The sequence below is a fragment of the Aulonocara stuartgranti genome, assembly GCF_965226115.1.
Source record: "Aulonocara stuartgranti genome assembly, chromosome: 11".
Classification (NCBI taxonomy): Eukaryota; Metazoa; Chordata; class Actinopteri; order Cichliformes; family Cichlidae; genus Aulonocara; species Aulonocara stuartgranti.
This window is the reverse complement of record NC_138947.1, coordinates 18,636,689-18,661,520: the sequence shown is the minus strand read 5'-3', so window position 1 is coordinate 18,661,520 and position 24,832 is coordinate 18,636,689. Positions and strand designations below refer to the sequence as shown.

The following is a 24,832-nucleotide window of genomic DNA, read 5'->3' as shown; positions in this document are numbered from 1 at the left end:
CCTGGTTGCCGCAGTGTTTTGAAGTTATTCCGAGCTCCTTGCATGCTCCCAGAAAGTTGGTCCCACAGTCGGACCTCAGCTGCTTTACTGGTCCTCGGATAGAGATGAATCGTCTCAGAGCATTGATAAAACTAGACGACTCCATCGTCTCGATGACCTCAACATGAATGGCCCTGATGCCCAAGCAGGTGAAGATGACGGCCCAGCGTTTGCTGCTAGCAAGGCCTCCTCTTGTTCTCCGAGAGCTTATTGTCCACGGTCCAAAGACGTCAACTCCGACGTAAGTGAACGGGGGGCAGACTGTCACACGATCGATGGGTAAGTCTGACATTTTTTGCGTTTCTGTGTTCCACCTGAGCTTGCGGCAAATTACACAGTGGTGGATGACTGAACTGATGCTCCGTTTCCCACCAACAATCCAGAAGCCAGCGGATCTCATGGCTCCCTCTGTGAAATGGCGCCCCTGGTGCTGCACCTGTTGGTGGTAGTGTCGGATTAGTAAAGTAGTTAAATGGTGGTTGCCTGGGATGATAATGGGGTGTGCTTCGTCGCTTTCCATGCTGGCTTGTGAAAGGCGACCACCAACCCTGAGACAGTCTGCATTGTCTTTGAAAGGAGAGAGTTTTCTGAGAAGGCTCTGTTTTGGAATGTCTTTTTGGGCTTGAAGACATGTGAAGATGTCAGGGTAAACCTCGTGTTGAAGACCACTCAGAACAACGCTCTTTGCCTTACTGTAATCTTCTGGACTAAGACTTTTGCAGATATGCCAGCCATGACACCCTTTTGGGGGAGTGCTATTCCTGTAAAACCTTGCAATATGAATGAGCCTTGCTATTGCTCTCAACAGTGACCCCCAAGTAGAGAAAGACGCAAATCGTCTCGTTTCGAGGAAAGAAGCCACGACATTGGTTGAAAGTGATGTCACTGTTGGACGGATCTCAGGATCTGATTCAGGATTGACTAGTTCAAAGGTATGTTTAGTCACTTCAGGAGTTGCTCTCAGTAGGTAATCTGGTCCTTTGAGCCATGTGCTTGATGAGAGTGCACTAGCTGGGATTGATCTTGAAGCTATGTCGGCTGGGTTAAGCTCTGTTGGAACGTAGTTCCACTGCTCTGGGTTGGACAATTTTCGAATCCTCTGTACGCGATTGCATACATAGACGTAGAATCGTCTGGATTCATTCTGTATGTATCCAAGTACCACTCTGCTGTCTGTGAAAAATCTTGTAGAATGGAAGGGAACATCAATTTCCTCTGTGATAATGTCAGCAATCTCGACAGCAAGAACAGCTGCACATAGCTCGAGCCTGGGGATTGTTATTTCTTGCTGCGGTGCGAGTTTTGCTTTGCCAAACATGAATCCCAGTTCATTGTTGCCTTCTGAGTCTGTTAGCTTGACATAGGCTACTGCAGCGATAGCTTTTGTAGACGCGTCACAGAATATACAGAGCTCCCTTTTTTCTGCACCATTGAAGGATATAGAGGTGTACATTCTCGGTATTCTGACTTCTTCGAGAAGTTTCAGGGACTCTTTCCATGCACTCCACTCTTGGAGCAACTTTTCTGGGAGTGGATCATCCCATTGACATATGTCTGTGGAAAGTTCTCTAAGGAGAGCTCTGCCTTTGATGCTGACCGGAGCTGCAAACCCGAGAGGGTCAAACAGACTGTTGACAACTGAAAGTACCCCTCTGCGGGTATAGGGCTTCTCAGCAGTGGACGCTTGAAACGTGAATTTGTCTGTTGCAATGTCCCAGCTTATTCCAAGGCTTCTTTGCATAGGTGGAATGTCAGCTCCTAAGTCGAGGTCTTTTAGACCTTTGGCTAGATCGTTTTTGTGGAATGCCTTCATTACGTCCACGTCATTGGATGCAATCTTGTGTAGCCTCAGATTAGATGAAGCCATAGTGTCTTGAGCGTCTTGCATAACAACAATGGCATCAGTACTTGATTGGAAGGAGGCAAGACAATCATCTACGTAAAAATGTCGTTCCACCAGATGTTGTGTAGTGATGTCTTGCTTGTCTCGGTCCTCTGATGCCCTTCTGAGTCCGTAAGTTGCAACCGCGGGCGACAGGCTGTTGCCAAAGACATGTACAGTCATTCTGTATTCCACGATCGGTTGATCCATGTCATTGTTTTGGTGCCAGAGGAATCTCAAAAAGTTCCGGTGGTCCTCCCTGACCACGAAGCAATGGAACATTTGTTTGATATCGGCTGTGACTGCCACCTTTTCTTCACGGAGTCGCATCAACACACCCAACAAGCTATTGTTGAGGTTGGGCCCAGTAAGAAGAACATCGTTGAGGGATACTCCATTGTGTTGTGCGCTTGAGTCGAAGACAATGCGTATTTGTTCCGGTTTGCGCGGGTGGTACACGCCGAAGAAGGGGAGGTACCAGCACTCTTCTTCTTTAGTGAGTGGTGGCGCTATCTCAGCGTGGCCATTGTCAAACAAAGTTTGCATAAAGTCTGTAAACTGACCTTTTACCTGAGGGCGTTTGTTCAGCATGTGGCGTACTGATGTAAGGCGTTGCATAGCCTGCCGCTTATTGTTCGGCAGCCGTGGCCTGGGTGAACGAAAAGGTAGTGGCGCGACCCAGCTGTTAGCACTGTCCTGGTAGACTTCCTTATCCATTATCTGTAAAAAGGCCCTTTCCTCCTGTGAGTAGCCGAGGCTCTCGTCCAAACTTGTTTGTTTGAAAACTGTTTCTCCAATCGAAGAGTGCTTTCTTCGCATTGGGGTGTTGACCTTGTTGTAGCCTTGCGAGTTGAAACTTTCCTTTACCTGAATGGCATTTTTGCATGGAAGGAAGTGACTTGGACGACCATTGTCTAAGATGTTCGTTTTGAAAATGTTAGCACGCACGGGTTTGTGAGCTCCACCCAGGCAAACGTTGCCAATGATCACCCATCCAAGAGCTAGCTTCTGTGCAAATGGCGCATTTGGAGGTCCATTGCGCTGGTCGAGAACTTTGTGTGCTTGAATAACGTCCGTTCCAATGAGCAGCAGGATCTGAGCACTCTGGTCGAGAGCCGGGATTTCGGTTGCGATTTCCTGAAGGTGGGTGTGGTTTCGAGCAGCTTCAGCTGTGGGAATCTCACTGCGATTGTCGGGTAGCATATCACACTCGATAAGTGTCTGGAGCTCAAGACGTGACGTGCAATCTGCCGATTCCACAATGAAGTTAAAAGCTCTCCTCCCTGTCACTTCCTCCAATCCAGCACAGGTTCTCAATTTATATGGAAATGAGTTTCTTGTGATGCCAAATGTGTCAAAAACCGATGATTTTGCGAGTGACCTGTTGCTTTGGTCGTCTAGGATGGCATAGGCCTTAAGTTTCTTTTCAGGTGAGTTCTTTGGGTAAATGAACACAAGGCAGATCTTGGCACATGAGTGACTTTCAAATTCACTTCCACATACTTGTGTGCATGTCGAGATAGCTGTGGGCCGTGCTGCATTGCGCTCCCCGCCGTCAACTGTTACCGGCTCTGCAATAGTAGCTGTCGCAGTAGTCGTTGATGCCAGTCCCGGATGAAGAGCTGTAATGTGTAATTTTGAATCACATTCTGTACAATGTATTTCTGACTTACATGTCTTTGCCTGGTGGTTTGTAGAAGCACAGCATCTGAAGCATATCATGTTTTTCTTGAGATAGGCCTTTCGCTCCTCCAGTGGCATTTCCCTGAATGCTCTGCATTTTTTGAGAGCATGAGGTCTTTTGTGGATAGGACATTCCTTATTTGGGTCCTCAATGTTTGTAGGAGTTGATTTCGGCTCCGTACTGACAACTTCGGTTCTGATAACTGAGATAGGTTCTCTTTTAGCGTGTTTTTCGTAAAGTTTATTCGTCTTTGAAAGGGCAGGAGGAGGCGGCACAGACTGCCTAAAGCTGGGGTCGTTGCACATTTTTGCTTCTCTACTGATGAAGGCCACAAATGCAGAGAATGGTGGAAATGACACGCAATGGTCCTCTTTGTATTTAGAACCATAGTTCATCCATTTTTCTTGCATAGCATAGGGGAGTTTTTCCACCACTGGATTAATGCCTCTCGCTGTATCGAGGTAGAGTAGACCTGGAATGTAACCTTCACTCTTTGCGGCATCTATTTCTAGGAGCAGGTCCTGTAGTTCTCTCAACAGTAGTGGATCTTTGTATGAGATTTTTGGGAAACGGTCCAATCTGTCGAGCAGTGCGTTCTCTATAGCTTCGGGGGAGCCGTAGCACTCATTTAATCTTTCCCACACCTTAGCAAGTCCTTCAGAGGGATTGTTAATATGCACAGCTCTTAAACGATATGCATATTGCATTGATTCTGTGCCAAGCCATTTAATCAGCAAATCCAGTTCCTCACTGGCCGTTAGGTTTAAGTCACAAATTGCATTCTCAAACGAAGATTTCCATCCCCAGTAATCTCCTGCCTTGTCACTGAACCTTCGGAGGCCACCGGTGAGTAAGTCGCGTCTTGCAAGAAACCTGGCTATGTCAGAAATGTTTCCTTGTTGCATGCTCACCTTATGTTCAAATCTCGGTGAAGTACCTGGTGACATTTTCTGCATTAATTTCGGAGACTGGGAAACGTTTTCTCCTTTGTCAGTACTCAGAGGTTGAAGGACATATTCCTTTAAGGTGTCCGACCTGGTTGGCTCTTGTTTTGGCGTGAGGAATGTGACATTTGGTGCAGGCATTGAATTATACTCGGTATGGCCAATTGGGCTTGTGCTGTCTTTGATGATGAGCTGGTCTTTCACATAGTTAAAGGTGCGTTCCAAAGTGTCAACCCTTTGAGGTACACTCACGTGTTCTTCTTCAAGATCATTGACTGCTGTTTCAAAAACTATTGCTTCGGCGTGTGCCGCTTCCGCGTCACGTTCTTGTTGGAGGGCTTGTAATGTGGCCTCTAGACGTGTTTCCTCTACTTTAAGCTCTGCTTTCTTAACTTGCATTTCGATTTCTTTTTTAGCGTATTCAGCTCTTTTGCGTGCTGCTTCAGCTTTGGCTCGAGCGTTTAGGGCGGCCATACTGGCAGATGACCTACTTGTACCTTTTGACCCATATGATTTCTCTGAACGGACAGATGATGCTTTATCTTGTCTTGCTTCAGAAATGGTTGATGTAGCTGAGTTGACGTAACATCCAAAGGTTGTCTTGTAGAAGGACGCTTTTTCACTATTCTGCCCTCACTGATACACTGGATACAGTTATGCAGATAGATAAACTCCTCGACAACTGACAGGTGTATCGTCCCTTTTATTGACGCTGCCTTCAATTATCAACGGAGTGAAACTACAAACAGAAGAAATAAGCAATATTCAGCCTATATATTCACACGATAATGCAAATCAGTTGGTTAAACTAGCTAACATTGGAAAGAAAGTAAATCTGAATACAGTACACCTTTAACCATAAAAGTGCATAAATAATAGCCAATATAGTTGGCTGCAGATGTTTATCTGAACAACATGCTGAGTCAGTCTTTTCTCAAAGTGTGCTGCATTACTAACTCTACAGCTAATAACAAACAAATCTTGGCATGAAAGAACTGTAGCGACTCTTGCTGGTGGGAAGAAGAACTACACCAGCACACAGGTCAAAAGTGCCTGCCTCAAATACAAAGTAGGACCTGTGTAAAACAAGGGGGGGAAAGGACTTTGTGCAATTTATTAAGGTTAAAACTCACAAAAACCCATGCATGGAGTATGATACTCTTAACTTTATGAAGGGATTAATGGGGAAAAGTTCAGAAATGTTGTGCAATTGGTTTAGTTAGCAGGTCATTACTGAATCTGACTGTTCATGAAACAAAGGCACAAAGAGACAGACAAAAATATATATCGTTTGTTTTGCCATTGAAGATATTGTATCAAAAGGGCTCCCCCCTCCCCCTCTGGAGCATGGTCTCGTGAAAACATCCTCTCCTGGGGCTTGCAAACCAGTAAATGAATCACCCAGCTTGGAAGTGGAAGTACCCTGACCTCACTAAGCATACTTCTGTCCTTAGATCTGAATGGAGACTAGGGTGGCCACACTGAATACATGAGTAAAGAAGGGCTGTTAAAAATGGGAATACATTTATTCAAATGTTATGCACAGCATTACAAAGCAGGTGACTGAAAAGGTTCTCCATTAAACTGTGAAGGATTCAGATTTCAAACGGATTCCCTATCCTGTGGATCATAGGGTTGGGGATGACGGGGAGGATGTGAAGATAGCAGTACAGTGACTTTCCATGCTTGTGCACAAATCTGCCATGGGAAACTTTGGAGAAACAGGTTCTTGGTTTTAAACTCTGTGTTTCTTTAAAGAGAGACACGGTCGTGGTAAATCCTCTCTGAAAGCTATATAGAAGGCTTAGAACAACTCTGTTCATTTTAACTATTCAAAGCAGGAGTAAGACTTTGAGAAAACTGAATTTTTGTCTTGAGATCTTTCAGCACCTTTATTGGCTTCCCTTTGTTGTTTGCCTTTGTTTTCTGCAGGAATCAACTTTTTGAATCGTTTGTTGTGAATTGGCTGTTTATCACACATTCTTTTCAGCGCCATTGTTTCTGAATTCCTTACTTTCCTCTCCTCACTCCACACTGTTTTCCACCTTTAAATATATTCAAAGATTAACTACAGAGCAGACTGTCAAGTTTTAGTTTTTTTTTTACCTTTCTTGCCAGCTTTTACATTTTTTTTGTCTTTGTCCTCGCTCCCATTCTAGTTTTCCCCATGCCATCTAAATACCAGCACAGAGAAATAAAAAAAAGTAAAAACGCCGCTTTTCCTGCATTCTCAAGGCATTGATTCTCCAAAACCTCCACTGGCACACAGGAGTTAACTGCATAGTTCCTCCAATGCAAACCAGATGTGAGGCACTAATGTATGGCAGCATTTTTTTTTTCTTCAAAGGAAGACAAATGTAGGCCAAAAATGTAGCCTTTTGACCATCTGCACACAGTGGTACAAAAATACATTCAGATTCAGTTCACTTCCAAGCTTTCCCTCATGGTGGTTGGGACAGCACTGTATGATTTAAAGTAATTGTAATGTTATTGTTTGGTGTTGGTGGAGTATTGTGGAACACTCGGATTGAGATTGGCTTCTGGAAACGGAGCGGTGACGTGTGACAATTGCATTTTCAGCTGGGTTCTTCTTCACGGAGTTTTGTGATCCATGCACACATGGAGGCCCTCTAGCTAACACGTCCTCAACTCTCAGTTGGGCCAAGTGACTGTCAGACTGTGAAAAATTTATGTTTTAAGTATAGCTAAATTAAGTGCAGTATGTGCTGGGCTTTTGTTTATCTTTTGTACACACATAAATCATTGTGTCAGATCCTTTTAATGAAGGACTCCAGAAGGTTTGAGATACAGTTCTTTCAAGCCAGCTGATATTCACTTGTAGCTTTTCCCTAATACTGCTGTGTGCACAACACAACAGACTGAAGGCTAATATTAAAAGACATTAAGTCATTTCCCACACTGGTCATTAAAAGCTGCCAAGAATGGACAAATTACAAAGGCCATGGTGACATTTGCTGTTGCAGGTACTCATTTTCTTCCTTTATGTTTATGATGTTGGCTTTAACTTGAGCCTTCTGTCGCCTCCCACTCCACACCAGGCGGTGTTTAAATGCTCAGAGGCAATAACAGGTTAGCCTTCCAGTGTCTGGTCCTGCACCCTGTACTCTGTTGTCAAGTCTGACCCATGCTTCCACAGAAGAGCAGTCTCAGGTGACCTCACACCAGACCATATCTACGTCTCTCTGCCCTGCCACATCTTTCTCAACCATGTTGTTGAAAGAAACTCAGCAGAAGAAAGTGTCTCTGTGTACCTTTATATTCAGATGCTCCTCTAATGTACTGAGAATGTGGGTGGCCCAAGATTTCCTCTAATGAAAGACGGAGAGTGCAAAAATGACAACAGATCTAGTGGAGCCACTGGTTATCTACCAATAGCATCTTAACAGTGGCTTGGTGCCGACCCCATCAAATAAACTCTGATGACTGCAGAGTTTATTGCAGAGATTGCAGTTTGGATTTCTTGCTAAGAGTCTGCATAACAGCTACACTAAACAGCGGCATATTTGACTAAACTGTCAGTTCATTGTGGTGGATTTTTTTGCTACTTTTAAGTAAGCAAAGTTGTTGCTTAACACTAGAATTAAAGTGGTTTTTTGTATTTCCAAAACCAGCACTTATATGCTTGTTTAAATAAGCACATCTGTCTTTGAATAGAGCTGCAGCATTATCTCTCATTCATGAGCAATTTCCTTCTCTTCCTGTGATAAGACTCAGTGTGTCCTTTTGATTGCTGGACTTTATTTATCTGATCTAGTGAAAGCCAACAGGAACAGCGCACCAAACAACTGACTAATTTAGCAAATACATAGCAAAGTCCAACCCTGTTTTTGTTTTATTACAACCTAAATATTTCTGACCACTTTCAATGATCCTCACAAAAACAGCCATACTGATGGGATTTCGTTTGTTGAGTGACTTGTGGATTTGGAACATTTTCCCAGAAGGTCTAGTTGCGAGTCACTTGAAAAGAAAACAGAATGCAGTTCTTGTGACATTGTGTCATAAACCTAAGCTCTGAACCATTAAAAGAAATCTTCATTGTGCAATTCATACTTTGACTGCATTAGTCACCATAATGAAATTCTTCCTTGGTTTTGAGGAACTGGAATGAATGAACTCATCTCCATCAGGCTCTTTTCATATAGCCACTGGATGGAGACACAATTGTTTTCACAAGTGTTTTTCTTGCTAATGTGCTTTATTTTTCATATGCTCAAGTAGGCTCTAAAACGATATACTGAAATTTCTCCTATCTCAAAGCCAGAAAAGGCTTACTGTGTTTGGAAGATGTCCAGGCAGCAGACAGGACACAATGTGATCATATGTGTTTATCCAAATGCAGCTGTTTCACTTTTTCTCTAATTTATTGTAAGACTTTTGTAAGACAACATGCATTTTGCTTTTTATCTCACACTCTTTGCTCATTATCTGTTTTTGGGCTTCATTTCTACTTCATCACTGTCTCTGGAACCTTTATAGATGGTGTACTACTTGAAGGTGACCCGCACAAAACACACTCCAACTAGTTTGTGAGTCTTTTTACTGCCGAAAGATTCAGTCAGTTAAAGTGATTGAGTGGCTTTTGTTGCTACTACTTTTTCAAAGTAAATCAGGCTTTACTCTCCACAGTAAAATCCACACATTACAAGTATCCACTTGGATTTAAAAGCACACATGTCACAAAGGACGTATAAACACAGACCTACAATAACAAACAGCAGTTGCTCTTATGCTTAAATGGCTTCTTCTTAACTACTTTATTGCATGCATGCCTCATATTACAATGTAACCACAACTTTTCTGTAATTTCCACCTTAAAATTAAACAGAACAATTTTAAAATATGCTCCTAAAGTGTCACTGCTGTGCCACGGCCGTGATGCTATTTCCTCCAGTTGTCATGCTGGCTTATCTTGGTCCAACCAGTCACACTGCTTCTGCACTGGCACTATTATTAATCTTTGATATGTGACATTTCCCCATTAACTGTTTAATAAAATAGTCATAAAATGTGTTTTTCTCATTCTTGTTGCTGAAAATTGATTCAGTAGTTTCTCTGTTAATGTGGAGTATATGTATATATCTTTACATATATAAATAACTATAGGAGTGTTTATTACAGATCATACACAGCCATCTGCTTTCTGTGGTCAAGATGATCTCTGTCCCCAGTTGGTGTAGCATGATGTCAGGAGATATTTTACAAACATGTTCTCCAGATAAGCTGCAGAAGACAAGGGACAGATTTCGCACATTTGTTCCCAGCAGGCTGTGTGACTGTTCATTTGGAATTAACCAGAGCATATGCAAAGTTTGGGCTGGGGATTAACAGGCCTGCCTGTGGGACTGGACAGGGTGTTTGCTAGCTCTTCAGTGACCAACCATGACTATGTTGCTCAGCAACAGGATACAGTCTGCATGCTCTGGTTGGTCTGTTGCTTTGTGGTGTCTCACAACTGACCCTGAACTTGACCTCCTGATGCCAATCATGGATGGCTGTAATGACTATTAGAATGTGGCCTTGGCATTCTTCTGCTATCTTATAGCCTGATATACGAAAACAAGTCTGAAGGTCTGTTTGTAGCAAGTTTAAACCCAACTATAATTCTATAGTTGCGTTTTGATATGTGGTTGGAGCAAGAGCAATTATTGCAAGTTCATCCTTGGCATAGTATGAATTTGCAATTCATTTTACAGAAATTTATTAGATTTTATCTTTTGGGATGACTGAGAGTTTGGTTGATAATGGTACTAGAAACTAAGGGCAAAACATTAGAGACCCCTGTGTCTCAAATGTTTTTGAGAGAGTTTTAAGATGACAGTTGACTGTCAGCTCTCAAACAATACCATTTTTAAACTTAACTCGTACAAGTTTATTCTAAATATGACTGTGACATTCCTGCAGAATCAACTTCACCGACCCCGCTGCTGAAACGAATGTTGCTTTGAAAATCTAGAGAATGGTATGCATCGTTGTCTGCGTAAAGTCTCTTTCTGAAGAAGCACTATATTTGAACTTTCGGCAATAATTTTGGGCCTATGTCGATTCAGTGGCGATTTTCCTGAAAAGCCCACACTTTTCCCAGGGGAATGAGTTCAGTCACACTTCTGGTATTTTTGAACATTATTAACCCAGAGTGGGGCTTTTAGTCACTTGGTACTGTACACAAAGGCAATGGAACTCTGCCAGAAAGCTAGTATATACAGTAGTAGATACACAGCCCTCTCCCTGTGAGAACTGACTTTCAGAGTAGAGTTCACTGCGGCTGTCTCACCATCTTCTCTTCTCTTCTCTTCTCTTCTCTTCTCTTCTCTTTTGATTAGTGGCCAACAATTTCTGCATGCAGTCACGTCTTAAGCCATCACTGCAGGGTCAGTGCACTGACGTCATGCCCCTCTCTGTGAGAGTCTGTTTTGTTAGAACTTCATTTTAGGCTTTGGATTGGTATTTGAAGTAAATCACTTCACTGTAACACTACAAGTCCTGGGAGTAAAAAAAAACAGCCTTTGTTCTGATTCTTGAAGTATTACATGCAATATATTTGTACTTGGTTCTGGAAAATTTTGCAATTACTTCTAATGTTCATCTGTGCTCCACTGAGTTCTTTGGATACTTAACCCTAAACTAGTTTTTAGACAGGGAAACTAGACAAACCTAAAAAAAAAAAAAAGGCAGACTGTTTAGTACTCTTTAAGGAATCGAAGTGTAAACATCTCACTTCTCTACTTTAACAACTTCTATATACTTTATTATCATAATGGACAGATCATGTATGAATATGAAACAGGCAATAAATACGTGTGTGATTTGCTGTGGAAATTTAATCTGATATCAGACGTCATAGCACTGACTCTCTGGCTTTGTGAGTCATGCCTCATCCCGTACCTTTGCCTGGAAAGCAGTGCCAGGTATGTTAACGTGACGTGCAGATAATATTAAGGTCGCAGTGCTGCTTTTGAGCTTTATACTTTGCTGATCTAATCCTGACGTTGTAGTTATGTGGGCCAATGGCAGCCGTTTCTTAGATGGATGGTGTATCAAATGTACATAAATATAGTGTTAAAACACAACAGAACCACAGCTGCTTATTCTGATCTTTTCGCATAAGCCCCAGAATTTAAGACATTCAGTCATTAAATTAGAGTGACATGGCAGTGTAGTGATGTGCGCCCGTTCATACACATGTCCAAAGCGGCAGAGACGGTTGAAACTTGAGAGGCTGAGACTATTTTTTTCTTTGATGGTGGATCCTGTGTGACTTGGCTTTGTTCTTTTTTTCCCCCTTTGGTACAAAAAATGTCAGTATGTGTACTTACACGCCTCCTTTGGGATTTGTGTGTAATATGCTTGTGTGCATGCAGCCGTGGGTGTTTTTCTAAGGGTGTGGGTGTAAGACAGGCAGCAATGGAGCAGTTTAAAGTTTGATTGATTGTCTTATCAACGATGATTGTTGTTACTGGGTGGTGGGAATGAATAGCCAGCACTAGAGCCTGCCAGAGGGCGGTATAGCTTATCACTGGGCTTTTCTCCAGCCATGTTGTAATGTTTTGGCAACCTGATACTGTTACCATAATGCTCACACAATGTTGTTCTGTCACTTTGTTGTTCACTCAGTCATGATCAAGGGTGCTTTCGTACAACGGAAACCATATTCATAGACAGTTACTGCCTATTATCTATAAGGCACACACTGTAGCTGCATCTTGTCCTGCAAGGAAGCCACTTGCTGAGCAGTTGTGTTCAGACATACACACACAAACACACTTTCAAACGCTTCACCAGATTTCTGTATCTGTTGGTGGTCCATGCTATATACAAAAAAAAAACCTTGCATCATAAATATTTACACGCACGTGGATTTCATGTGATGTGCGCAGATATACTACGTCTTTCTGTCATAATCGCAGCAGAGGTTGTTCAGTTTGGCGTTTTACTCGTTAGCTTGCGCTTCATAGAAACAGGAAGGTGTTTTACTCAAAGACAGCAAGTGACAGCTCCCTCTTTTGCCCCCTTCCCTCTGCACCTACCACACACTTTCATCACACAGTAATAAAACGTTAAAAGGCATTTTGAACTGCTCTAACTCCCTCCCTCACTCCTTTCCCTGCGTCTCTTTCCACTTGCTCCCACTTGCGCTGTGTATTTTGTTTGAGCTCAGCTCCATTGCTGGTACAAGCTGAAGTATTTACAGCATAAATATTGGCAGTGAAAGTCTACACTGATGTTCGGCTGCTGTGATGGAAAAGGTGATTGAATCATTCTTGAGCACGCTCCCTCCTTGTTCCCTTCTCTTGTGATTTTATTGTTTGTTCTCACTTTTGCTTTTTAGCATTTTACTTTAGAATCATTGATGACCTGAATGCATCTTTTCTCTATTTTAGGAAATTACGATGACTGACCGATTTGACTGTGACAATTGCAAAGAATCGCTGTATGGCCGCAAGTACATCCAGTCTAATGACAGCCCCTACTGCATCCCCTGCTATGACACCTTGTTCTCGAACACATGTGACGAGTGCAAAGAACTGATTGGCCATGACGCAAGGGTAAGGCATCCATTTCAACGTGACCCAACATGCAATCAGCTATGTGCTCGACAACAAGAGTAACAAGTGAAATATTTTTTTAGATTTGCAGTTGAAAAGCATTCGATAGTTGTTATAAAAAGATAAAAACATGATTGTATATATAGGATTTCCTTATGTAATAAACTACTAATAATGATCTACCTCTTTCCACAGTGTGGACTTTGTATTAACTGTTTAAACAAAGATAAATCACACAAAAGAACTACTCCAATGAGCTTTATGCCATTTTTACAGTGTTTGGACATGGCTTTGAATGGCTAAAACAGAAGTTATGTCATGTTAATGATGCATAATTCATAGTAAACGAGGCGTGAGCTATATATTTTGCGTAGCAAGACATTGTAGAGGCTAATTTAACAAGCAATTATGCAGGTAATTTCCACAGAAGTCCATAAATGCCAACTAACTAATTTTGAGATAGTAAAAATGCAGCATTAGGCAATGTCTATTTCTTCCCCACAATCAAGTTAAAATGTAATCCTCCCTCAGTGGAAAACACTAATATGAAGTGGATCAGCTAAAGCCAATATGGTCCATAATGGAGTCAAATAAGTGGAGTTATGACACAGTGCTTGATAGTTTACTTAGCTAAAACATTCCATTCAGTTATCAACACCCTTAAGAGGGGTAAATGAAAAATAAAGCCAGCATTTTCCTGGCTTAAAGCCCTGTATACAATGAATTCACTCCACATGCCTGACCAATAAAATCACAGTCATGCACATGTGCAACCTACTTGTCACTGCATATACAGACATTTGACCTAGCCCAGGACTAAACTCCTCAATGCTCATGCTATAAACACAAATTATTTTTTAGTATTTTTGTTATCCCCTTAGTTTATATGCCTGGAAATGTCACTTCATTTCTTGGACACATTTGTAAGTGTATGAAATGACTTTCAGTGTCCTTGCCTTTTCTTTGCTCTGCTGCCAGGAACTCTTTTATGAAGACCGGCATTACCATGAGCACTGCTTCCGTTGCTTCCGCTGCGATCGCTCTCTGGCAGATGAACCCTTCACTAGCCAGGATGATGCACTGCTCTGCAATGACTGCTACTGTAATGAATTCTCCTCCAAGTGTGTAGCCTGTGACAAGATTGTCATGCCAGGTATGTGTGGATGCTGCAATGTTTCTGTGCAAAGGGACTTTGAAGATGAAATGTGCATTATAGTCTTTTTTCTAAATTTTGTTTGTAACAGTTTACAGTTTTTATTTTTTGTGTCTGTATGAAGTATGCTTCCAGTGGCATTTAGAAAAGTAAAGTTGTGGGGCATTTTGAAACATGAGCCGAGCCATAAGATGAAATTCAATAAAATAGAAAAACATTGTCATAAAATATGATACCTTACTAACCCCCTCCTCCTTGTCCCTCCTTTTATTTTTATGTATTCCACTTGTTTCAAATTGAAAAGTTAAAATATAGGCACATCATTTTAAAAGAACTGTAAGATGGTAAACTCCAGAAAGCAGGGTCAAATGAAAAGTGTAAAGTCAAAATTATAGAAAAAGGCGAAACAGGATGGATTTAGAAAAAAGGATGACCAATGATAAAGAGGCAAAGACGAGGCTTGAATAGTCTGCTTGTATTGACATGTTTAAACTAGATCCCAATGGCTGACAGACTGGAAGTAAACTGATCATATCAGTAGAGAAAGCTGCAAATTCCAGTCCCCGGTACTATCTTTATCAGCCCTCATAATCTACAAATAATTCAAGGAAGACTTTGGCTTCCCCCAATTACTCCTCTTTTTTATTCAGTATTATGTAAGACAAATTTACAGGGACACTTACTTCATCCTGTTTCATTTTTGTGCGTCCAGTTGCCATCATTTGTCATCAAATAACATAAACACCTGTAAAAAACAGAAGCATACTTATCATTGTGTAATAGCTGAATGATAGCCTTAGTGCTAGCGACTTGAGGAGAAAAGCACAGTTTACACTGAATCAGTATAAAGATTCCACAGAAACTGTTTTGGTTATCAAGATTGTTCTGATAAAAGTACTGAAATTATTCCATTGCCAAAGATCATCAACCAGATGTTGTTGTGCAGTCGCAGACAATGGTCCTCTTCTTCACTTCTGAAAATCATTTAGCGTTTCTGTTGTTGTGGCGACTGAAGTCTTGCATAAGTTCTTTTCTATTTTTCAGACAGACAAAACATACAAGATATGTTCTGCTTCACCTAAAAAAACACCAAAAAGTTTAAGTGATTTAACTTTTACCTAAGCTAACTGATATCATTTTGAGTTTTTGGTCTCTGGCTATAAACTCAGACACCAAATAGTATTTCCAGTAGACGAGCTTGGAGTTTTCAAGCCTGAAGAGCAGTGCATCAGGTCAGGCACACTGGGAAATTTTCCCATAAGATCAGACTGAGAGTGCCCAGTTCTACTGTCTTAAAATGGGATTCATGGTACTGTATTTGTGCTCATTTGCGTGAGTATTCGTTTATCTCTACAGAGATGCGCTGATGTGCAGTCCTCAAAACGACAACAGTGCATGGCTCAGCAAAGATGATGCTGTGTGTAGATCGAATGCTGATTGGTTGAAAAGTGGAGCTGGGCAGGAAAGGGAGCATTCACTGCAAAGGGGAGACAGAAGCATGAAAAAAGAACAAAATAATACCAAAGATCAAAACAGTAGCGTGAAAAAGCCCAGACACTGGCTGCAGTTGTTTTGTTTTGAATGCTTGGTTTCACTTTAACTCTTTGCATGTTATAACATCAATCTTCTCCATGGCTGGCTGAAGGATCAACAGCATCACAAGAACAGCCCACAGACTGGTTCTTCCACACATTTTTGACTCTGCCACCTGGTGACAGTAATCAGTTACAGCATATAGATGACAGTCTGCAAAATTGTGCAAAGGCTCTGCACAGCCATGCCAGTCCTTTGAGACGTCTGAGCAAGGACGTTATGTGCAAATGAACTACAGCACACACAACTGTCCTACAAGGGCACAATCTTCACTCACCTCTCACCCTACTCACCACTTTTAGTTACTTGCAACTTGAAGGGTCGCTGTTTTGACAGGCTGGAGGAAATCCAGTGTGTATCACAAATCTACGCCTGCGACTAGTCAAAACAGAGCTTCAAGCGAGTGATCAAAACGTAGCAGTGTATGGCTCAAGGACACGACCTTGAATGAAACGTTAACCAAATTGAAATCCTTTTATCCCTGTGCTGTAAGTGAAAGTTTTTGATTGCATCTCACATATATGGGAAATCCATTTATGGAAGTGTACTGTAAACGTGTACTGTAATAAGCAGAGTACACAGTAGTTTTGTGGTGTAAGATCAAGAGGGCCTGTAGAGTCAAGAGACTATTTAAAGAATACTGACTTTAGACTACATGCAGAAAGCATTCTTTAGAAATTCGGCTTTCTGTGCAGAGATTTCGTGCTTTGTTATAAACTTACTGCCTGTTTATAACGTTTTTAAAGCTTATTGCTATTCTTTTGAAATGCTTTCTCTTCTAAAAAAAAAGAAAGAAAAACAGAATTCTATTTTAGCATGTTCACTTTTATTGTTTTTGTCAAATAGGCATGTCTATCAGTTAATATTATGCTTCTTGAGCCACAGTTATTAATGTCAGTTTCTAATCTGGAAAGATTTTGCTGGGGATTTCAGTGTTTTTGATTAGAGATCACAACAGCACATATACCCTAAGGCGAGGAAACGTTAGCAGTAATGCAAGATGTCAGCCCAACACAAACCACTGCGTCACTGTAGAATAAACCAACCAGTATAATAAAAATCTCAACAGCTGTGGAATACAAGATGGATTGGTTGAGGACACAGAGGGGGAAATGGCATTATCCCTTTTCTTTTAAGGCCTGCCACCAGTTTCCAGTTGTAGGAGAGAAGTATGGGGGCTGTGGTATTATGATGAAAAATAAATCTTAGTGAAACAAAATGGATTTATATGTCTTCATGCAATTCAACTGTTTTATTTCCTATTTTAATAAAACCACAAAAAATACCAAAATGATCGTAACTATCCTATAAAGACGTGTAGATGATGCAAGCTTAGCACTTTTATAATCATTCTTTCCATCATTCATTTTCTGTCTCTTGTTTCCATTCTTCTGTTACTGTAGGCACAAGAAAACTCGAGTATGCAGGTTCGACTTGGCATGAGGGCTGTTTCATCTGTCACAGCTGTTCACAGCCGATTGGCTCAAAGTCCTTCATTCCTGACAAGGATGAGCACTACTGTGTGGCCTGCTACGAGGACAAGTTTGCTCCACGTTGCACACGCTGTAAAAAGGTCAGCAAAGCTGCCACATTGTTATAAAGACTTATTACAGTTTGAGAAACTGGTAAACTGCCACACTTCAAAAAATGAGTTAAAAATGAGTTGTATTAAATCTCTGCAGTAGTGTGACAGATTTCCACATGACCCTTGATCTTTTTTTAAGACTCTGACCAAAGGTGGAGTGACCTATCGTGATGAGCCGTGGCATAAGGAGTGTTTTGTGTGCACCAGCTGTAAGACCCAGCTGGCAGGTCAGCACTTCACCTCCCGGGATGACAGCCCTTACTGCCTCAAGTGCTTTGGAAACCTGTACGCCAAGAAGTGTGAGGCCTGCAGCAAACCCATCACAGGCAAGAATGCATCACGGTGTATACATCACTATCTTGATTTGTGAATATACTTGTAGTGCTACCTTTATACACTACATACATTGAATTTCAGTATGGTATGGAAGACTGCTTGGACCACAGAGGGTAGATACAGAGAATTTATGGCAAAAAATAGTGTTGAATGCATTGAAGACCTGAAACTAATCACTAACTTATGAAGACGTTTAACATTTATTCCCTCAGATATACAAAAAAATACAATTTCAAATATTAAAAAATATATATTTATATAAATTTATATAGTAAATAATAGCGAAAAACATGAACTTTTCTATCATGTAATTTTTTTATCTATTACCTAACTACCCTGCTGTAGTATAAATGACCATTGGTCTGGTGATGAAACTTTTGAAAACAGTAAAAAATTCAAAATGTATCCACTCGTCGTTAACATTTCTGAAAGCCTTCCTAACCCTGGGCCATATTGGAGTCTTTGCCTGGCCGATGCTGTCCACCGGGCCTTATGTTTGACACCCCTGTTATAGACAAAAAAAATGTCAGGATAATTTAGTGTCAAAAAACTGATATTTTATTTTCAAGTATCAACTTTCAGCAGTCAATTTGTTTTTCTTTGCTCTTCAGGCTTTGGAGGAGGAAAGTACATCTCATTTGAAGATCGTCAGTGGCATCAGCCGTGTTTCACCTGCTCGCAGTGCTCTGTTTCGCTTGTTGGTGCTGGGTTTTTCCCTGATGGCGACAGAATCTTATGCCGTGACTGCCACACCAGCCTATAGAGCATTCATTTCCTAAAATCCCACCTTTCCCTCAACTTACTCTTTATTATGGCAAGAACCCTGAGTAATTACCAAGACAGGAAACACAGGCTAACACATACTGCCTCAGGTCAATTTCTTTATATAAGACATCAGTTACTCAATGTCCCGTCTATGTCAGATTCTAATCTAAAAGCTGGTGTCCAAAATCCTGTTTTGATGCTGCATTGTTTGCATGAACCCTCACAAAGTTAAAAAAAAATTTTTAAATAGATTTTGTTCATGGAGTGCCTTATTATTATAAGTGCGAATTGCTTGTAACTGTGTAAAACATTTTTTTCCATCAATAATGTAACTTCAGGTAGAAATCATACTCTGAAGAAAAGACACCAAACACTGATACAGTATAGTAGATGAAACTTGCAGTCAATATTTTAAAAGTGTAATGGAGTTACTGTTTTAATGCTCTTATAACTGCAGTTTTATGCATTTTGAATGTTTCCTTTCCTCACGTGTCAGTTGCCTTTCTCTATTGTATGTCTTTCTTTGTTCAACTTAACAATTTACTGTATATAATGATCCAGAAAGAGGTGGGACATTTTAAAGAATTAGACATTTTTTTGTAAATGGTAAAATACGAATGAGAGAACATGAAAAGCTGAGCATATGTTTATTATTGTAGTCGGTTCTTATTATTCACTCCAAATTATTTGCACTTTGGGTAAGATATGTACGTGCACATAAAAACATTCACTTTGCCTCCCTGTAGCTGTTACTTGCTGTTATGAGGACAAGGCACAAGAAATACAGAGCATTTTTTGTCTTGTATCTGCTTATATTGAGCTTTGCAATGACACTTTTTACATAACATTTTATCTTATTTCCTTTTTTAGTTGTTTTAATAATTCTTTATACATATATATCTATATATATCTATATATAGATATATATCTATATATAGATATATAATCATTCTACAAAGAGCCAGCATTAATAACCTAAAAGAAGCTGAAACATCAACATTACTGTTGTGTGTGGCAGGCTGTGGCAGCCTGCCGTGATTGGCCACACTAATTATTTTGTTTCTGTTGAAGCTGTTATTGTTTGTTTTTTTCATTGTAAGTTTGTTTGATACACTTGTGAAAATTCTATTAAAAAATACCTTAATAATTTCATTATTTCAGCTTTGATGCTGGTGAGTCAGAGTTGGCAAATATACATTTTAAGATGGAGAATAGGCCATCAGGATTAAAACTATGAACATACCTGTAACTCAGATGAAAATTGATATGGCTGAATGCTTAGTTTTATTTTGAAGACTTGTTAAATAAATTCACACAGATTTTGATGTTTCTTAGCAGTTTTTATATTTTCTATGTTTATATTCTGTGCATCATTGTGGTCATTATGTATGAAGATTTCTGTGAACTTGTGTTTACTCTGTAAACCAGAAACCTCCCCACTTTGGCAAATGTCTTTCTAGGAAGAAAATATCTCTGTGTATGTGTGTGTGTAAAGTCAGGGGAATGAGTAGTCGAGCATGAAAGTGTGAGTGCGAGAAAATGGTAGAGACAAACCAGACGTAGGTAATAAAAGAGTGAAAAGTGTATGCCTTTAATTTTCTGATATTTTCAAAATATTTGTGTGTATGTGTGTGCGTGTAGGTGTGTGAATGTGTGTGTGCTCGCATGTGCGTGTGAAAAATGGAGCACGGGTGCAAATTTGTGTGTATGTCCCTGAATGGATATACATGCACCCGTGTTTATGCTGAGTCGACTGTTTCATTGCCTTGATGAAGCACAAATACACAGACCTCCAGATACACTCTCCTATCGGCGTTGGCGAAATGTCCTCCTCCCTGCCTCTGTTCCAGATTTTTTCACCAAAAAAGGAAATGGAAAACTCGTAGCTGCCTGGGGGAGGGCGGGTGCACTGGTGGTGGAAGTGGGAGAGTGTGGGAGACAGAGAGGAGGAGAGAAAGAGAGGGAAGATGTTCACATCTGGAGTTGCTCTATGGCACTTTCACTAGGGGGGTCAGCTCCGCTCAAAGCCCCCTTTGAATTTATTAGAAGAAGGAGGCAGGCGGGGAGGTGATGGCTAACAGGAAGGGTCAGAGGCAGACAGTTAACTGTATCATATGGCACACGATCCCAACAAGCAGTTTAATCATTCACAGTTATTGCTTGCAACAGAAGAAAAATGTGCTTATTCATATGAAAACCTGACTATAACTGCCCTTTACTGGGGGTCATTCTCTTTGTGGTTTTCAACAACAGAATGTTTTTTCCTTTCCTTTGACTCTGCCAGACGTGTTTGTGGCCACTGTCATTCAAAATGAAGTTTACCTCACAAACAAGTTCCTCAAAATCAGGACAGCTCAAAGAAGGCATGTCCTTGTTTGCCTTGAAGTGTGTAGACAGCAGCATTATTTGGGTTCCTACGTGATCAGTCACATAAAAATGATTATAATCACCATTTTGCTGTTAAACGTGTTTCAGTAAAACATCAACCCTTAAATAAACAGTTTGGCTTGTAGGACCAGAATGCAGAAACAGGCAACAGTGATTACAGAGAGATGCCATGTTACAGGATTTGTGGATTTAAGGTCATATGTAATATAAACAGTTATCTATTTTAGCGCTTCATGCTTAAAGACTAAAATAACATTCAAGTTCCCAGTGCAGAAACGTAATTTTTTACAGTAGGAATTAGAAAACATGACTATAAATGCTTAATGCTATACAAACTCTTTATCCATTATCAAGACATTCAAACAGACAGTGTTTAAAAAGTCCAGCATAGCATTCACAAGTTCTGCTGAAGGTTGCATGTAAAGGCTGCTTGTATGGCCTATAAAACACCAGTAAAAGGAGTGAGACTGGTAGAATCATATGGGCTAAGAACCCAAAGGTTTACAGAAAGTGAATGAAAAAGTCAAATAGGACTATCAACATTTTTAAATTACTGTTTTTAACCTCTTTTAAGGCCAAGGCACTTGTTTAAGATGCATTTTCTTAAATTCTCTTAGCTATTTGGTGTTGGCTGAGCCTGATACAAAACAGAAAACAGAAAAAACTGAACATCATCTCTGAACAGAAAGCATGTCTTCATGGGAACAGTGAGTTTATTTTACAGCACAATAAAGTCCCTTTAATTTAACCAAAGTTTAAAAAACTTTAATGAGCAGAACAAAGCAGAAAAGCCCAAATGTAATGTCCCCATATGAGGACTCATGGTCTCCTGAGGATACACGGACATCCTGCCTTTAAAACCAAATACGATTTGTGCAACTCTCAAAGGCTTTAATGTTTAAATGTTTGGATTAAATTAAACTGAGTTTAGAGTATTACATTATGATCAGTTTATAATTTATAAAGTTTTCTGTGAAACTTTTCTGTGAAAAATAGTTTAATGAATTCATGTCACATTTTCCTGATTACATGATTTAATTCATTTGACTGAGTCAGTGTGTATGTGGTCTCTTCCTACAGAGCATTTTCAAAGCTGTGGTTACCATGAACAGCCTTTCTTAGTCTGGTAAATGTGTATAGGTATAGAAAATAGAAAATGACACTTTAAGCAGCAAAAAAATTGATAGGGTTAACTGAGTAATAGTAAAAAGTATTAAGATGTTATGGTTTGCTTTCCTGTGTTTGAAAGTTGTTTTCTTTTTTCTTCACTTGCCTGAAAGTTTTATTTCTTCTGATTAGAATTTGCAGCTTCCTGTACACCATCTATACAGCTTTACAACCATATTAAATCTGAGCAGTTCTAAACCTGTGGACCCTGGTCCCTCACCCAAGACCAGTTTGCCTTGGATGACCCTACGAGAAGCAAATGCCCCCAACAACTTAGCTCCTGGGATCACTGGGCCACACAAACTTGTACATCATGATAAGATAGCAATTCAAAGAGGGGACCAGACAAAGAGTAATTCATACCCCAAGACCAACAGCTGTAGGTCTTGGACACATGAATATAAAAAGGGGCGATGGTGGTGAGCAGAGATGGGCGGTAACGCGTTACTGTAATCCGATTACTTTTTTCAAGTAACGAGTAAAGTAAGGGATTACTATTGCAAAAACGGTAATTAGATTACCGTTACTTTCCCGTAGGAATGCTGCGTTACTGCGTTACTAAAACCGTGATTTTTTTGCGAGAATGTCTCATGACAGTGACGTAAGCAAGTGCAACGTTCGTGACAATAGCTGTGTGCAGATCAACAATGGATCGCCTGCGGGAGAGAGTATGAGCATGCAGCATTTAAAGCGTGGAAGTACTGACCTTACTTTAAGTTTGATTCCAAAAGTGACAAAAACATTAGCGTCCATTAGCATTGTGCGTGGGAAGAAAACTTCTTTTTACAGCAAAAAAACCCCCTAAACTTCCAAGCAAGCACCGAGTGCGCCGTAATGGGAAATTCACAGAGAAACTCGCGGATTCTTTTACTGACCGCTGCGGCACACCTGCACCAGGGTAAACCTCCACCTACGCCACTCCTGCTTTACAGGTGAAAATAGAGCAACAGGACCGCTTGTCTTTGACTTTATTTATTTTCTGCTGTGTTTTACTTGCATCTATTTGAAAGACTGAGTGTAAACACAAAAAAATATATATTTTATGTGCTGGAATGTGCAGAAAATAGGTTTAAATAGGTTTAAAACAAATTTCTTCCAGTCAGAGAATGTTGCATATAATTAAATTTTTGCTTGATGCATAAAGTTAAAAGATTAAAACTAATAAAACAAGTTTTAAAAAAGGACTTTTCCATTTGATTACATTTTGTATGATGGATTATGCAGAAAAAGTAGAATTGGGCTGAAAGATCTATCGCTTTATCACCTATTCAGGTTGTAAATCGTGTTTTTAAAAAGTAACTAAGTAACTAAGTAATTAATTTTGTAAATAAGTAATCAGTAAAGTAACGGGATTACTTTTGGGGGGAAGTAATTAGTTACTGATTACTTTTTTCAAGTAACTTGACCAACACTGGTGGTGAGTTGGATCAGGTGATGAGGATGGATGTTAGACAGGGCTGGAGTATCCAAATGTATAGGGAGGGTTCACTTTGAATATCTAGCAGAGGCCCTGTTCTGCAAGATCTCAAATTCCCACCTTTGTAGGAACTTCAATACATATCCTGAGGGACGCTGGGGACACTGAGTCTGAATGGCCCATATCCCATACCTCCATTGCCAGAGTAGCTGTACAGATCTGTCATTGCAAGGTAATTGGTGCTTGTCATGGCAGTAATTCTCAAATCAAATGAATGAATGAAATGAATGAATGAAAATGGTGGACACTGGAGCTGAGGAGAGTCACCAAGTTGGAAGAGTACTACCAGGTTTGGTTAGCTTTTGGGACTCCTAAGGTCTGTGCCAGCATACTGGAGAAGAGAGTCCACCTACTGGTCGAATCTCCAATTCATGAGGAGAAACTGTTTTTGTCTTCATCGTGGAACACTAAACCAGCTTTTTTACCTCTCAAGGATATTTGAGATTTTATGGGAGTTTGCCCAACCACTCAACACATGTTTGGTGAAATTGGGGAAGTTAATCAACCACATCCCATGGGGAATTCTGTTACACGTGCTACTGGTGTATGGGGTACTTGACCAGTTGCTATTGGCCAGTCAGTCCCTGTTCAGCTACAGTGAGAGCTTGGTCCATATTGCTGGCAGTCAGAGCCAGGTCAGGTCCATTCCAGGACTACACCAAGCCTGCCTTTGTCACTGATTCTGTTCATAACTTTTATCATGAGAACTTTGGTGGCTGCAGGATTTCTTCTCTGCTTTTTGCAGATGATGTGGTTTTGTTTGCTTTATCAGTTGGAGACCTCCAGCTCACTCTGGGTGTGATTGCAGCCACATGTTAAGCAATGGAAATGAGATTAGCTGTAAAAGGGTGTAGTGCCTACTCAGTTTCAGGGATGGGTTGTTGCCCCAAGTGGGGGAGTTCAGATATCTCTATGTATTGTTCACAAGTGAGAGGAAAGGGGAGCGGGAGATTGACAGACAGATTGGTGCTACTTCTGCAGTAATGTACCAGTCCATTGTGGTAAAGCGAGCTAAGCATGAAAGCGAAGCTGTCCATTTACTGGTCGATTTATGTCCTCACTCTCAACTTTGGTCTTCAGCTCTAGGCAGTGACCAAAAGAATCACACTGCAGATGCAAGCAGCAGAAATTTCTTCCAAAGGGTGGCTGGGATCTCACTTACAGATAGGGTGAGAAGTTCAGTCATTCACCAGCATCTCAGAGTAGAGCCACTACTATTCCACATTGAAAGGGGCCAGTTGAGGTGGTTTGG

At 40.6% G+C, this 24,832-nt stretch overlaps 1 protein-coding gene across 1 annotated transcript in view; it reads left to right on the top strand.

The window, feature by feature from the left end:
• The window catches only part of fhl3a (four and a half LIM domains 3a), a 34,928-nt gene extending 14,796 nt beyond the window's left edge, over positions 1–20,132 (top strand). Inside the window, exons 2-6 of the mRNA XM_082551379.1 lie at positions 12,952–13,116; positions 14,095–14,269; positions 17,266–17,435; positions 17,587–17,773; positions 18,395–20,132. Of these exons, the coding sequence (XP_082407505.1) occupies positions 12,961–13,116; positions 14,095–14,269; positions 17,266–17,435; positions 17,587–17,773; positions 18,395–18,546 (840 nt within the window). The 5' untranslated portion in view covers positions 12,952–12,960 and the 3' untranslated portion in view covers positions 18,547–20,132. The remainder of the gene's footprint in view (positions 1–12,951; positions 13,117–14,094; positions 14,270–17,265; positions 17,436–17,586; positions 17,774–18,394) is intronic.
• The last annotated feature ends 4,700 nt before the right edge of the window (positions 20,133–24,832 follow it).